This window comes from Diabrotica virgifera, chromosome 3 (genome assembly GCF_917563875.1).
Source record: "Diabrotica virgifera virgifera chromosome 3, PGI_DIABVI_V3a".
Taxonomy (NCBI): domain Eukaryota; kingdom Metazoa; phylum Arthropoda; class Insecta; order Coleoptera; family Chrysomelidae; genus Diabrotica; species Diabrotica virgifera.
The window spans coordinates 50,766,939-50,780,955 of record NC_065445.1 but is presented as its reverse complement, the minus strand read 5'-3'; the positions used below and the strand labels follow the sequence as shown (position 1 = coordinate 50,780,955).

General features: G+C 31.2%; 1 protein-coding gene across 1 annotated transcript; it reads left to right on the top strand.

Moving 5' to 3' along the window:
* The first annotated feature begins 145 nt into the window (after nt 1-145).
* LOC114342556 (uncharacterized) lies at nt 146-10,599 on the top strand. The gene is made up of 4 exons (XM_028293374.2): nt 146-526; nt 8,652-8,776; nt 8,837-8,907; nt 9,433-10,599. Exons 1-4 carry the CDS (start codon nt 203-205, stop codon nt 9,591-9,593), a joined length of 681 nt encoding a protein of 226 aa, XP_028149175.1. The 5' UTR covers nt 146-202; the 3' UTR covers nt 9,594-10,599.
* The last annotated feature ends 3,418 nt before the right edge of the window (nt 10,600-14,017 follow it).

Sequence of the window (14,017 nt, the reverse complement as noted above, 5' to 3'; positions counted from 1 at the left end):
ATGAATCAACCTCACTGTGAGTGACAAGCTTGATTCAATTTTGTTGAACCGTGTAATTTCGGCCTGAAAACTTCGTCTTTGAGACGAAAATACCGAACACACCTTACAACTTTAGACTAAAATGACATTGACATTGACATATTCGGTTACTTGATTTGATTTGATTTAAAAAAAAAACAAAAAATCAAAAAATATACTGCAAATGCAAAAAGTAAACAGTTTTTATATCACAAAAAGAAACATTTTTAAAATATTCACAATGGAAGTAGTGTCAGTCGATGAAATAAAAGATATTATATCCTCCATAAGCAATGAAACTCAAAAACATAATATAAATCCTTTCACAGAAGAAGCTTTATTTAAATTTGACTTATATAAAAATATTAATACAAGGACTCTTCATTCACAATCAACGAGTTTAGAATATTTAAAAAACCTTAATGATGGGATAACAGCGGATGTCGATAGAATTAAGGACACTTCAAGGAATAATAAAAGTTATGTTGCAAAGTCACAAACAAATGCAGTATGTACTTATTTATTATATTTTTCTACAACATTGTTAAAAATGCAATTTTTAGCACTCCATACAAGCGTTAAAAATGCTACTTTAAGGCACTAGTGCTTTAAAAATTTTAAGGCACTGCAGTTCCTATTGACCATATAGGCAATTTTGATGTAATGTCAAAAAAATATAAAAATGGAATGTCAGTCAAGTTCAAGTAAAAGTTTTTTTAGATATTGTCCAGTAATTACGTTTGTACAAAAAATATCGTATGATATGCGTGTTAAAAAGTACATTTTTAAGGCACTCATGTGAATTGCAGAACTTGCTTTCGCTCATTCTGCAAACTTTCACATGCGTGCCTTAAACGTGTACTTTTAACACTTATATCATAAATAACTATTATTAATTAAATGTGTTTCTTTTCTTTTTCATTTCTGCATTGCAAAATTTAGAAAAAAGCTAAAACTTTTTAAGTATATCTTTTCACTGTATTCAATTATTTAGTATTCATTTCATTAGTAGTTTTCTGTGTTATTGTAAAGGTGAAATTAAACGGTTCGAAATTGAATCACTTTGGTTGAATGAAGCAGAAATGAAAGAGCACACATTATCTGGAAAGTGAACTGTTCAACACATATTCTTCAAAAGATGTAGGTAGTTGAAATTTGAATGAAGGGTGCGTTTAGAAGTTGTATGTGTGGTCATTTTATAAAAGAATTATCGAAAAATAAGCAAAGGAAATGTTGTCATTGTTGGGTGCGACCATGGGTATTAAAACCAAAACAACGAATAGACAATTTTAGCGAAGTTCGGTTGTGTGTATTACAGATGTAGATGATCCAGGGATATTATCGTCTTGTTGAACTTCAGCTTTATGGGGTGTTACTTGGTATGGATGTTGAAATCCCGGTGCCAAGTTTAAGTCCTCATTGTGTATAATATCAATATTATCTAGTGTAACATTCTTAAGCTCTGCATATTCTGCTTGATCAGCTCTTTCGTCTACATCGACATAGTGTGCTTGTGTTATACCCTGACTGTGTTCTCTAATGAGTGTACTGACTGGGCGAGTTATTATGGAGTTCTACATATTCATCTCGTCCAGGTATTTCAAAAGATTCGACAGATTGGGCTTGTACACCAAGCTGATCAGAATCTGTAAGTAAAAAAAAGAATGTGTGTACTTTGTACGCACATAAGAAGTTATACTTCTATTATATGATTTCAACAAAATCAATATACTTTAAACAGTTTCTCTACTATTTCCAAAAATTTTTATTAAAACAATACCAAAAATTAAAAAAATAAAAGAATAAAACACACACAAACACATTGAAAAATGCCACAAATGATTTCTGAACAATAATTGTTGCCAAAAATTTTAATTAAATACGTATTTTCTGAAAAAAATTATATAATAATATACTTACAATCATAAAATCTATAAAAAAAATAAAAAAATGATATAACTTGCATTGGGCTTGAACCTACTTCCCGTGTATCCCGCTGTACGAGAGTCGAAGTGATTTCAAACTGCACCACCTTCGCCTATATGTCATGTGTGAATATACACAAACTGAAGAACTTTTTGACATTTTGTTTATATGAATTTTTATTAGTTTGATTTTTGTCGAATTAAAATACAACAATATATAGAGTAAGAAAACGATACATTAGATGAAAATTTGTAGAAAGTTTGTTCGTAATCATCATCATCATCATCTTGGTGCTACAGCCCTTAGAGGGCCTCGACCTTCTCAAGCTTTCTACTCCATTCTGTTCTGTCCCTTGCTTGCATTTTCTTGCATTGTTCGTAATCAGATTATGTAAATTAAAGCATTGCCTACTAGGGGTATAGCATAGCAAGTACTAGGTAAGTACATTATTTTTTTTACATTTTCCAAATAGGTATGAAGATAATTTTTTATTGGAATACAACTGAAACATTTAGAATTACGTACCTGTGGCTTTTCAAAACTATTTAAAAAGTCACTATAATTATAAATTTGATTTTATTTCTGTCCTCACAACAATAAAAATTAATATATTATACAACATTTTTGTTTACCGATAACCTCCACATTGAACAATTGAATGGTGGGCTACAACAATGTTGTAAGCGACAGAATTAAGATTATGCAGGAGATGGAAAAAACTTATTAACAAGTCATTTATGACAATACGGATACCAATATTGCGGTACGAAAAACTCGGGGAAGGTAAAATGTTTTTAGCCTGATTAAAAGATGCTCGCATTGGTCATTGGATATACAATAATATTGCATTAAAACCTCACTTTGACCCAATCTGTCGCTTACAACGTTGTTGTAGCCCACCATTCAATTATTGACAGATAGATCATTTCAACACCCAATCAGAGCCTGTATAAAGACTAATACCAAACTGTCGGTGTGCCGCATGCGCGCAGATCAATATAAATTCAAAATCAATAAACAAAAATTTTTAATTTTTAAATTTTTACCTTTAGAATTTTAAAATTAAAAAAATTAAGATTTTATATCACTTGGTGTACAAATACATGTAAATGAACAAATAAACCAGCATCATTACCTACAGTTCATCCTTTCATTTGTGTCCGTCAGGACTCTAAAAAAAGTGTACAGTTTGTCAAAAGTAGGAAAGAGTTTGACTATAGGTAATTGTCTAATCTTCGGGCTCAGTGGAGGCTGATCGACTGTTATTGAAACACCAATAGCACTTAGAAAATTTATTGATAGCGACTGACACCAGGTTAGTAGAACCAACCCCGGGAGAACGTAGTTGTACTGATATGTGGCTCATACGCGAATTAGTTTTAGTCTGTTATGATGCTACATAGTGACTCATTGAAAATGATGTGTATTATTAGGAAAAGTTTGATCTTTCACAATATATATAATAGCCTGATCAATCTCATTCTAAAAATTTTGAAATCATAACATTTTTACCACTTAGGTGCAGATTTATTAAATACGCAAATATTAGTCAGGTACCAGGTATCAATCCAAACAAATATAAAATAAAAATTAATATTTCACTTACCTTCTGAGATAATCTCGGTTTTTTTATTTTGGTCAAAACTATTTAACCCTTTAACGGGCAGAACTATTGTTTTTGTAAAAATATACTTTTGAATAGTAAAAGTAGTATATTATGCATCGTTAATAAGACAAAAAATGTTTTTAAAAAATTTTTCTGCGCCAGAAGGGCTGGAAAGGGTGGTAGATATAGCTACCAGTGTGCATTTTGACAAACAACTAATACTTAGTGGGCAATGGTATATATAACGACCAGTAAAAACAATTACAAAAATTTATAAAAAAAATACTTTATTTTGAAAATGTAAAAAAACTAAATACAGTAATGTTTTAAATTTATTATCTAAGAACTTTCTATCTACTATGGTAGGGTGCAAAACAGTCTTTTCATAGAGAAATGTTACAAACTTGACAAAACAAATTGCTGCGCGTTTGCTTCTTTTTAGATGAAGCACAAAGGGCACAGCGCCTATAAGTTCCTTTGGTGGATAAGTGTGAACCAGCATTCAAAGTTGAGTTTGATGGTGGTCCAGATTTTTTTCTGAAAGTAAAAGTGCTAATAAAATTATCAGCTAGTTCACTGCGGAACTGTTATGCAGTCATAGGCTTAGCACTTGAGTTTTTTTTTTCAGAGTCTCCTTATATAAAATAGAGCTGTTTACTATTGCTGCGTCTAAAAGGTAGAGAATTTGTTGCTTGAGGTAATGTTAACAGTTGTTCATCCTCGTCGTCTTTATCAGAAAAAATGTTTTTAGGAAATAACCTAGCCAGCTTGTTGTGCTTGAAACCAAATCCGTCATCTGGATCAAACTGAGGATCTTGATCGGAATTATCAAAATCTTCGTTTCCGCTAGAATTATTTGTCTTCCTTGTAAGACAAATGTCTTATTTGTCTTTCTTGTACATTGGCGCACCCTTTTCAAGTGCTATACTGAAGTACTGGAACATGTCGGCTGGCTGTCGATACTAGTAGTCGAGGATTGTGACTGAGTTCTGGAAATTGAGCTTGTCTCAGGGAAATTGTCGTCCGCATCCTCATCGCCATCAAATTCGGAAAGACAATACTCTTCATCGCTTAGATGGTCTACTATATACTGGAGTTCAGCTTCTGTAAGCGGTCGGTTTCTAGACATCTAAAAAAACATAGGAGTAATGTACTGGAAAAATCTAACCAAACCTACTGGAAAAATTGTAATGACAAATAGGTCTAATAAATAATTTAAAGTCTTATAGAACCTTGTCTAGCAAATAAATACTAAACTTTGCTTTAATGTATCCGTAAAAATTTTAGTATTGGGCGTAAACTACGATCTCGAGATTTTTTGGTTTAGTATGTGAAAAAATAACCTCTTATTTGGTACAATCCTCAAAATGATTAAAAATATTTTCCTATCGCTAATGTCAATCAACAAGATTTTTACAGAAATTTGTTGCCACAATATTGTTCAATAACTGGCATAAGTTTCAAAACAAAAAAATAAAAATTGTTTGTATGCCGGGATAAATAAAAACAATGAATTTTGGGGTTACAATTCTCCTAAAACATATTTATTATTGCAATAACTATGCCAGTGCTTTTAAAGAATTATCTGCTAGTTAAAAATAATGAAAAAGGTACACTTGACACTTACCTTCAATTTTTGTCGAAGTAGTTTATTCCAAATGACACTTGTGCAAAAAACAAAAATAAAATTGAACGATTTTTTACATAGACTTTTGCAGAAAGGGGCACTGGTAGCTTATCATACCAGCTTTGTGAAGAGCACTTGGTTGCCACGCCGCATACAGGTTTTCGGTATTCACACCTACCAGCAAGCATTCAGTGTATCGACTTCGCCTATAAAAATTGTTTTCACCGCAACTCTGATAACAAATTAAGCCGTAATAGCTTATGGTATATATAGCTACCAGAGAGCGTTAAAGGGTTTAACTAAATTAACCATTTTTGAACCAAAAAATAAAAGCAAACACACCAATCACAAATAGCAAAGCCAGACGACTAATAAAAAATAAATTTTCCTATTAAATTCTTGTTAAATTTGCTTAGTAAGAGTACCTACCTACGTAAGGAGTTATTAATTATTTGCTTAGTAAGGGTAAGGATATTATTAGTGTAAAAACCGTTTAGATTTAACCGATGCACAGTGGTCCAAAAACCCGAAAAGATGGCCAAAATATGAAAGCGTTTTTTGATTTGCATGAAATTAGGCATGTATAGGGGTTTTTGAGGTCGCGAATTACGAATTCGAAGTCTAAATTGCAAACAACAAAATGGTGGATGTAATATGGCGGGTTAATGTATTTTAAATATATGTAATACCGTCGAAATTTGATATCCGGGGGGTTTTGAGGTTGTTGATTACGAATCCGAAGTCGAAATTTCAAAAAACAAAATGGCGGATACAATCCGCCAATTTTTTATTCCAACGTTAAATTCGATTATTAATCATATGATAGTCAAAACTAATTTTTACTTTATTTTTCAACAATACTGTACCTGACCCTTCTATCTACGATTTTACCCTACGATACTGAAATAACTAAAGATCTACAGTCATAACAACTACCTAAATGCTGCGGCATAATCTGTTTATTCTGCGTTGTGAACGAATCATATTGAAACTCATAGCACAGACCGCTTGTACAAAAAATTCTCGCAAAACCAAAGGGGCAGATAGTGGCAGCTAATCTTTTTTAATATTAAAGAGAGAAATATAAGCTAAAAGATGATTGTAGTAACATTTTGGAATTCGATGGAATACATAACTATTTGGCTATCTGAAAATTTAATTTTTTCAAAATATATAGGTACTTTCTTATTACTTAACTTCAACTTAAAATCTACTACATATACCTAACACATATACAAATATTTTTATATTATCGGCTTTTATTAAAGATAGCTCCACGAATATCCTCCATTTTGCAGAATTGATTTCGCGCACTTCCTTTTCGAAATATATGCACAAAACTGGAACTGGAAACTGGCACTGAACTGGAAATTCAGATATAGGAGATATAGCTCTAGGGTTGCCAACACTGAATAGGGAATTTAATTATCTTTTAGAAAATGTAATAATATTCTCGAAACGTTGAATTTCCTTTTTGACTTGGCCAGCTTTTCGGGATTTTGGACCACTGTGCGATGCGTGGGCCGGTTGAATTATATTGAGTGGTCAACAGATATATACCACTCAGATTTGTAGACTTCGAATTCTTTTAAGATAGAAATAAATAAATTATGGAAGTCAATGAATAAAAGCGGCTTATAATAAGCTGCTATAATTGTCGTTGAGCAATAATTGTCGTTGACTGTTTTACAAGTTTTGTGCTACATCTATTGGCGTATTATAAAATAGTAAAGAAGACATTTATTGCTCAAATCCATTGACCACGTCATTTTTTGAGGGTTTTAAATACATCCTATGCACTTACCTCAATTTCGATAAATTTGTGGCTTGGCTCCCTTGACCTCCACGGCGACGATTTATTCTTTTTTATATTCACTTTTAGCCCATATTTTTCACAGAAACTGTTTGTTTTCTATAGTAGTAATTGGAGTTCTTTGGCAGAGCTTGCCATTATCACAGTGTCATTTGCATATCTTATAACGAGTATGTACACTTTTAATTTTCAGTTGAATGTCTTCTCGGTTATACCTCCAAAGCTTGTCACGCACGGGGAGCTATACTATAGATATTATCTTATACAGGGTGTAACAAAAATACAGGCCATAAATTAAATCACATATTCTGGGACCAAAAATAGTTCGAAGGAACCTAACTTACCTTAGTACAAATATGCACATAAAAAAAGTTATAGCCCTTTGAAGTTACAAAATGAAAATCGATTTTTTCGAATATATCGAAAAATATTAGAGATTTTTTATTGAAAATGGATATGTGGCATTCTTATGGCAGGAGCATCTTAAAGAAAAATTATAGTGAAATTTGTTTACCCCATAAAAATTTTATGGGGGTTTTGTTCCCTTAAACCCCCCCAAACTTTTGTGTACGTCTCAATTAAATTATTACTGTGGTACCATTAGTTTAATTTAATATTCTTAAAACTTTTTTGCCTCTTAGTATTTTTTCGATAAGGCAGTTTTTATTGAGTTGGGGCTTATTTTTTAATATGTTTACATAAAATTTTTATGGGGCTTTTGTTCTTTTAAACCCCCCAAATGTTTGTGTACGTTCCAATTAAAATATTGCTGCGGTGCCATTAGTTACACACAGTGTTTTTAAAACTTTTTTGCCTCTTTGTATTTTTTCGAGAAGGCACCTTTTATCGAGATATGGCTTCTTTTTTAATACGGTTCAAAATATACCTAAAAATGTAAATCATACATAAATTTTCATATTATTACCAAGTCTCCATAATCGTACTTAACCATATACAAATATGTGGTGGATTTGACAAATATTCAAAATATCTCGATAAAAACTGACTTTTCGAAAAAGTACTAAGAGCCAAAAAAGTTTTAAAAACATTGTGTTTAAGTAATGGTACTACAATAATAATTTAATTGGAACGTACACAAAAGTTTGGGGGGTTTAAAGGAACTAAACCCCCATAAAATTTTTAAAGGGTGTCCAAATGTCACTATAATTTTTTCTTATGATGCTACTGTCATAAGAATGCCATATGTCCATTTTCAATAAAAAAATCTTTAATAGTTTTCGATATATTGGAAAAAATCGATTTTCATTTTGTAACTTCAAAGGTAAGTTAGGTTCAATCAAACTATTTTTGGTCCCAGAATATGTGATTAAATTTATGACCTGTATTTTCGTTACACCCTGTATATTACATCACATATCGCTCACTATAGTAATGAGTGAGCATGCATACACGGAACTATATTATATAGGGCGTGGAGTGGGAGTCGTGTTTGGTGTCATTTGATAGATTTTTGACAAATATTGAACACATGTTTTATAGTTTTTTGATCTGATGTTCGTTTAGTGACATATTCAACCGTTCTACTATTTTTGACACACCCTATATAAATCTTTTTAGTATAATATAATAAGTTATTTACCTATAATAAGTTGTTAGTTTACTAAGGCAATAATGTTTTACGATATTAATTTCATTTTTAGGATGACCTTAACAATAGAATGAATGAATTGCAAATGAAGTGCACAGATGTCAAAAAAGAAATAAATGCTCTTGAACATAAAATATCTCACATGGAAGCAAAAGAAAAGCATTTTCAGAAGAAAAGGTTAGCTAGAGTGTGAAGAACATTTATAAAGTTTTCTATATTTAATTAATTGATTTTTAGGGATGAGATCTTGGTCTTTAAACTGCTTACCAATACACATTTTAGTTATGATACGAAAAAGGTTAGGGGCTGTATCCTTTTTTTGTAAATTTATGAATTTAATATATTCAGATTGGGAAAGAATCTAACGTTTGTATTGTAGGCGCCTTTAATGGAAGCAACAGATATATTTTAATGCGTATTTAAAACAGTACAAAAGGTATAGGAAGGCCTGGCGACCAAACCAATCTATATCGTAGGCATGTCTGTCAGAACAGCGTTGCTAAAGTAGAAAATTAACAAAAGAAATTAACAAAGTAGATGCAGTATATGCAGTAAGGTCTCTTTTTATGCGGATTATTTTAATGCGATTTTGAAGTTGTGCGGTTTATATTTCATCCAATAATTTCAATTATTAACTATTATAATTGATATTAACTATTCACATCCAGATATCAGTGAGCGTTTGCAAAAATTCGAGGATTTCCCTTGTTACATGATGTCAATTTTACATCATTCAAGTAATAAATAAAATGTTGCGTTTTATTAAATTATTTAATATCAATTTACTCTTTGCAAGAATCATTGCTATGATATTTTCCTTAATAAACTAATAGATGTTACTGGAAAGACATCTGATTCTTCCAAAACTTTTGATTTTAATCCCCAGCAAATGGACAACAAAAAAATTACAGATAATTTATACAACGCACTCAAAGCTTGCTGCAACACTCGGAGTCCCGGAGGAAAAGAAGACAAAGAGAACGAAAAACAATAACTGTAGGTACTTACATTATGATTAATATATAGCGAGGGGCAAAATTATGGAATAAATTCGTTTTTTCGAGAACGAGAGATTTTGGAGAGAAATCCCTAAACAGGTCGATTTTTATTTTTAAATTATGATTTTTTGGCTTATATGTCATACCAGAGACGTCATCCATCTGGGCGTGGTGACTTCTTCTTCTTCTACGGCACTACAACCCAAATTGAGCCTTGGCCTCGTTTATTTCTTGGGCGTGATGACGTAATCGGTAATTTTTAAAATGAGAATAGGGGTCGTGTGATAGTTTATTTGAAAGGTTATTCAATTCTCTTTACCATAATTATTTATACAGGGTGGCCAAAAAAATTATTTTTGAATTAAATTAATTAATACAAAAAGAAGAATGTATGTAATTTATTTAATTCAAAATATATTTTACTGCGGTCAGAAAACAGAAAAAAATTATATGACAAATAAACATTGCTTTTCGCTTAAATTAGATGTTTAAACTGCCAAGAGCCAGGTGGGTGGCAGCTTTAACATTGAATTTAAGCGAAAAGCAATGTTTATTTTACAAATAAACATTTTTTTTTCTATTTTCTGACAGCAGTAAAATGTATTTTGAATTAAACAAATTACATACATTCTTCTTTTTGTGTGAATTAATTTAATTAAAAAATTTTGGCCACCCTGTATAAATAATTATGGTAATGTTTATATTATTGAAAACAGAATTGAATAACCTTTCAAATGAACTATCACACGACCCCTATTCTCAATTTAAAAAATCATAATTTACAAATAAAAACCGACCTGTTTCAGGATTTTTCTCCAAAATCTCCCATTCTCCAAAAAAAATGAATTTATTCCATAGTTTTACCCCTCTCTGTATTTAGAATACTATATGTGATTATTGTACGATATATATATATCATTTTCCAAAACTAAGTATTTATACGTTAAGAGATCTTTGATCTATTTTTTTAGTTAATAATAAAATTTCAATTTGAATTAGAAAGTTGTTTTTTATTACTAGTAAGCTTTAGAAAACAAATCTCACTGCTGCGGTCATACTATAATAACTATAACATGTTTGACCGTACAGATCATCCTAAACCATCTTTTCAGTGCGTCACAGATTATCGAATACTCTCTAACACATTGCAGTTGGAAGTGACAGAAAAAAACGTACCTCTGTGATTATTATACATTGAACTTAGAAAATTATGTATTCCTTGACGGTATTTGCATATTAAAACGGACTTAGGTATACTTATAGATGTATAATTGGTTGGCGATTACAATACTTCAAATTGATAACCAATCAATAATGCCAATAAAGATAATTTGACACAAAAGTAATCGATCGTGACGATATTTTTACAATATCATATCGTCCCTTCCATTTCCAACTATCGAATGTGAAAAATCGAGTTTTTCAGATTCGATACCTTGCCCTCGCATTATACGTGATACATCTTGTGGCAAATTCTCTTTATTGTAGCTTGATTAGGAGCGCGGGAAATATGCTGTTTAAACTATCGAATATGAACATTCTTTCATTTGGTTGACTGCAAACTGACGAAAATGGTTAAATTCGATACCTTTACTTTGTATAAATCTAACTAAAGGTATATTTGTACAACGCTAAATGTCGAGTATGTCACATTCGTTAGTTTGTGTTGTTATTTATTTAATAGTTATTCAATTATAATCTGTAAACTGTCGAAAATGCTAAACTGCTGAGAAGAATAAAATGCACGTGTTTACAATTTGTGCGAATTTTGTTTCAGTATCGCTTCCAAGAAATTCTTGTGGGGCAGTTTATGATTTCATTTTCACAGATTTTCATTATTTGATTATACAGTTATTCGCTATTATACATTCGCTACTTTGAATCATCGGACCGAAACAAATATTTGATTAAGAGGATCGGTACGTATATTCGGCTGCAATGCTATTCAAATGGAGATTCATTTTTTTCGAATCCTGAGAAAACTAATAAGTATTTTTGAAAAATTTAAACGCATAATGAAAGATTACGTTATTAGCGAGGGCCGAAAGTCCATGAGAACTTCTATAATGTTTATTTTAATAAGTTACAGGGGTGAAAAACTAAGAGAAAATTTAGTGTGATTTTTAATTTCAAATATCTCATTCAAAATAAACTTTTTATTTATTCTAAGGGACTTTCGGCCCTCGGTAATAATTTAGTCTTTCATTCTGCGTTTAAATTTTTCAAAAATATTTATTGGTTTTTTCAGGATTCGAAAAAAATGAACACAATGCCGTGGTAATATTTTCCAAATCTATTTTTGTCTTACAACGCACTCAGCCCAATATAATATTGTCAGCATATATTGTCAGTCAGACACTGACAATCAGTGACAATTTTAAATATTTGACATCGCATCGGGAATATTTTGAGTTATTGATTAAATATTATTGATATATAGTGTATTTGATAAATAATTGATTTAAGACGTGAATTTAATAAAAAGTTATTTATTGTGTATTATTTGTGGAAGATCCAAGTAGAGAATACATTAGGATAATATATTCTGTGATCCAAGTATTTTGTTGTTAAAGATGTTCAAAATTGTAAGCGTTCCATAACAATATATTATTAAAAAATCACTTTAACACTTTTCCTCTTTTCTCGATTGAGTATTAGTTTTTGTTGTACAAATAAATTCTTACAATCACTGAATACATAGTTAGTGAAAAAATTATCACATTTATTAGCTGAATTATTAATTTGCAATTATAAAAATAACAGTTATCCAAGAACATTCAAAAGCCATCTCTTTAAATTAGTGATGACATTTTCAAGTAGAATGACATTCTAGTAATGTTTACATATCCAGACCAGTGTGAATTTTACTACACGTAATTTGCCGTGTAAAGACAGAAAAAGTAGGAACACACGTAAAATATTTGCGAATTATGTACCCATAGCCTTAATACAAAAAGCAAAGTAACGAATGTGATTTTTTGGAAAGAAAAAAATTATAAGCAGTTCAAATTTGTTATCAATCTAACAAGGATTAAACATTACATACAAAAAATTTTCCCATTTGTCAATGCGCTGATTTAGGATTCTCTAAAAAGAGTTATTTTGCTCTCCTGAAAAGTACCACTTTTTACATTCGATAGTTGGAAATGGCAGGGACGATATGTTAAAATAACAATTTTAATTTCTAGGTCAGTATTTTTCAGCGACGTAAATATAAATATTTTATGTCATTGGTATATTCGGACATTGTGTAGTGAAATTTAATTTTATATTTATTTATTTTTACATTAAAATATTTTAAATATTAATATTCTGGCAAATATTTGTCTAAATATTAATGTTTATATAAATATAAATATTCTGACGACTGTCAGATTTAACTAAAATGTCATGTAATGATTTGCGACATTCTTAAAATCCCATATGACGTCAAAATTAATGACTGAAAAAGGGTTTGGGATCCACTGTATATACTGAAAAGATCATGCGCCTCCATGATCATTCACCTCCAATGCTCCTCAGGCACTCCACCCCACAAACACGTACTGTTATACGGCGAGTTGCACCTCCGCAACCGGAAGTTCGGGGTTAAATTTCTCACCTTTAATATAATCCTTGAGTTATAAGCTTTCACTCGACACCTCAATTGTCATTCTGTCAGTTCTAATAACGCAGGAGTTATATTCGCAGACGGACAGACAGGCAGAAAACCGGAAGCATATATTTGTTTTCTTCTTGCTAAGGCGCTTCGAATAATATATCGCTTGTACTATTTCAGCGACTTTAAAACAGTACTTCTGGTTGCAACTCTGAAACTGGAAGTCCTAAGTCAAATTTCTCACCTTTAATGCAATCCTTAGATTATCAGCTTTCATTCGATACCTCATTTGTCATTCTATATTCTATATATCTGGTCTAATGACGGAGAAGTTGTGTTTACAAAGTCTCTGGGATAGACAGACATGGATAATTAAGGTTTTTACATTTCAAAATGGATGAAAACAAAAAGTGTCTATTGCAAACGAGTGAGTATTAGTCTAAGAGCTAGTGAACCCTCTAAGTAACGGTCTTCCTGTAAGGCTAGAAATTTGTATAGTGATGATTCATAGCACACCAAGGCTAAAAACCATGACCTGGCAGGCACCAGCCCTACACGTGTTTCTACCAGGTGAATCGAAAAGTGCATAGTTTGGGGGTAAAATAAACTTTCTCCTGTAAGGTTTAAATTTAAGTATGTGTTTGAGTATGTCATTTAGAAGAAATGTGTACAATGACAGGCGATTCTGAACAGCATAAGACCTTGTCAGGCGAGGGGAAAGATTAAGGTTTAGGGTTTTTTCCTAAAATTATTTTATAATTAAGTATTTTCTATGGGAAATAAGCCACAATTTTACTAAATTATAAAAATGCCACAAGAAAA

Coding starts and splice junctions, on each gene's coding strand:
- LOC114342556 (XM_028293374.2), top strand. CDS start 203: ATGCAAAAAGTAAACAGTTTTTATATCACAAAAAGAAACATTTTTAAA. Junction 527..8,651: donor CAAAGTCACAAACAAATGCA/GTATGTACTTAT, acceptor TTTCATTTTTAG/GATGACCTTAACAATAGAAT. Junction 8,777..8,836: donor AAGCATTTTCAGAAGAAAAG/GTTAGCTAGAGT, acceptor ATTGATTTTTAG/GGATGAGATCTTGGTCTTTA.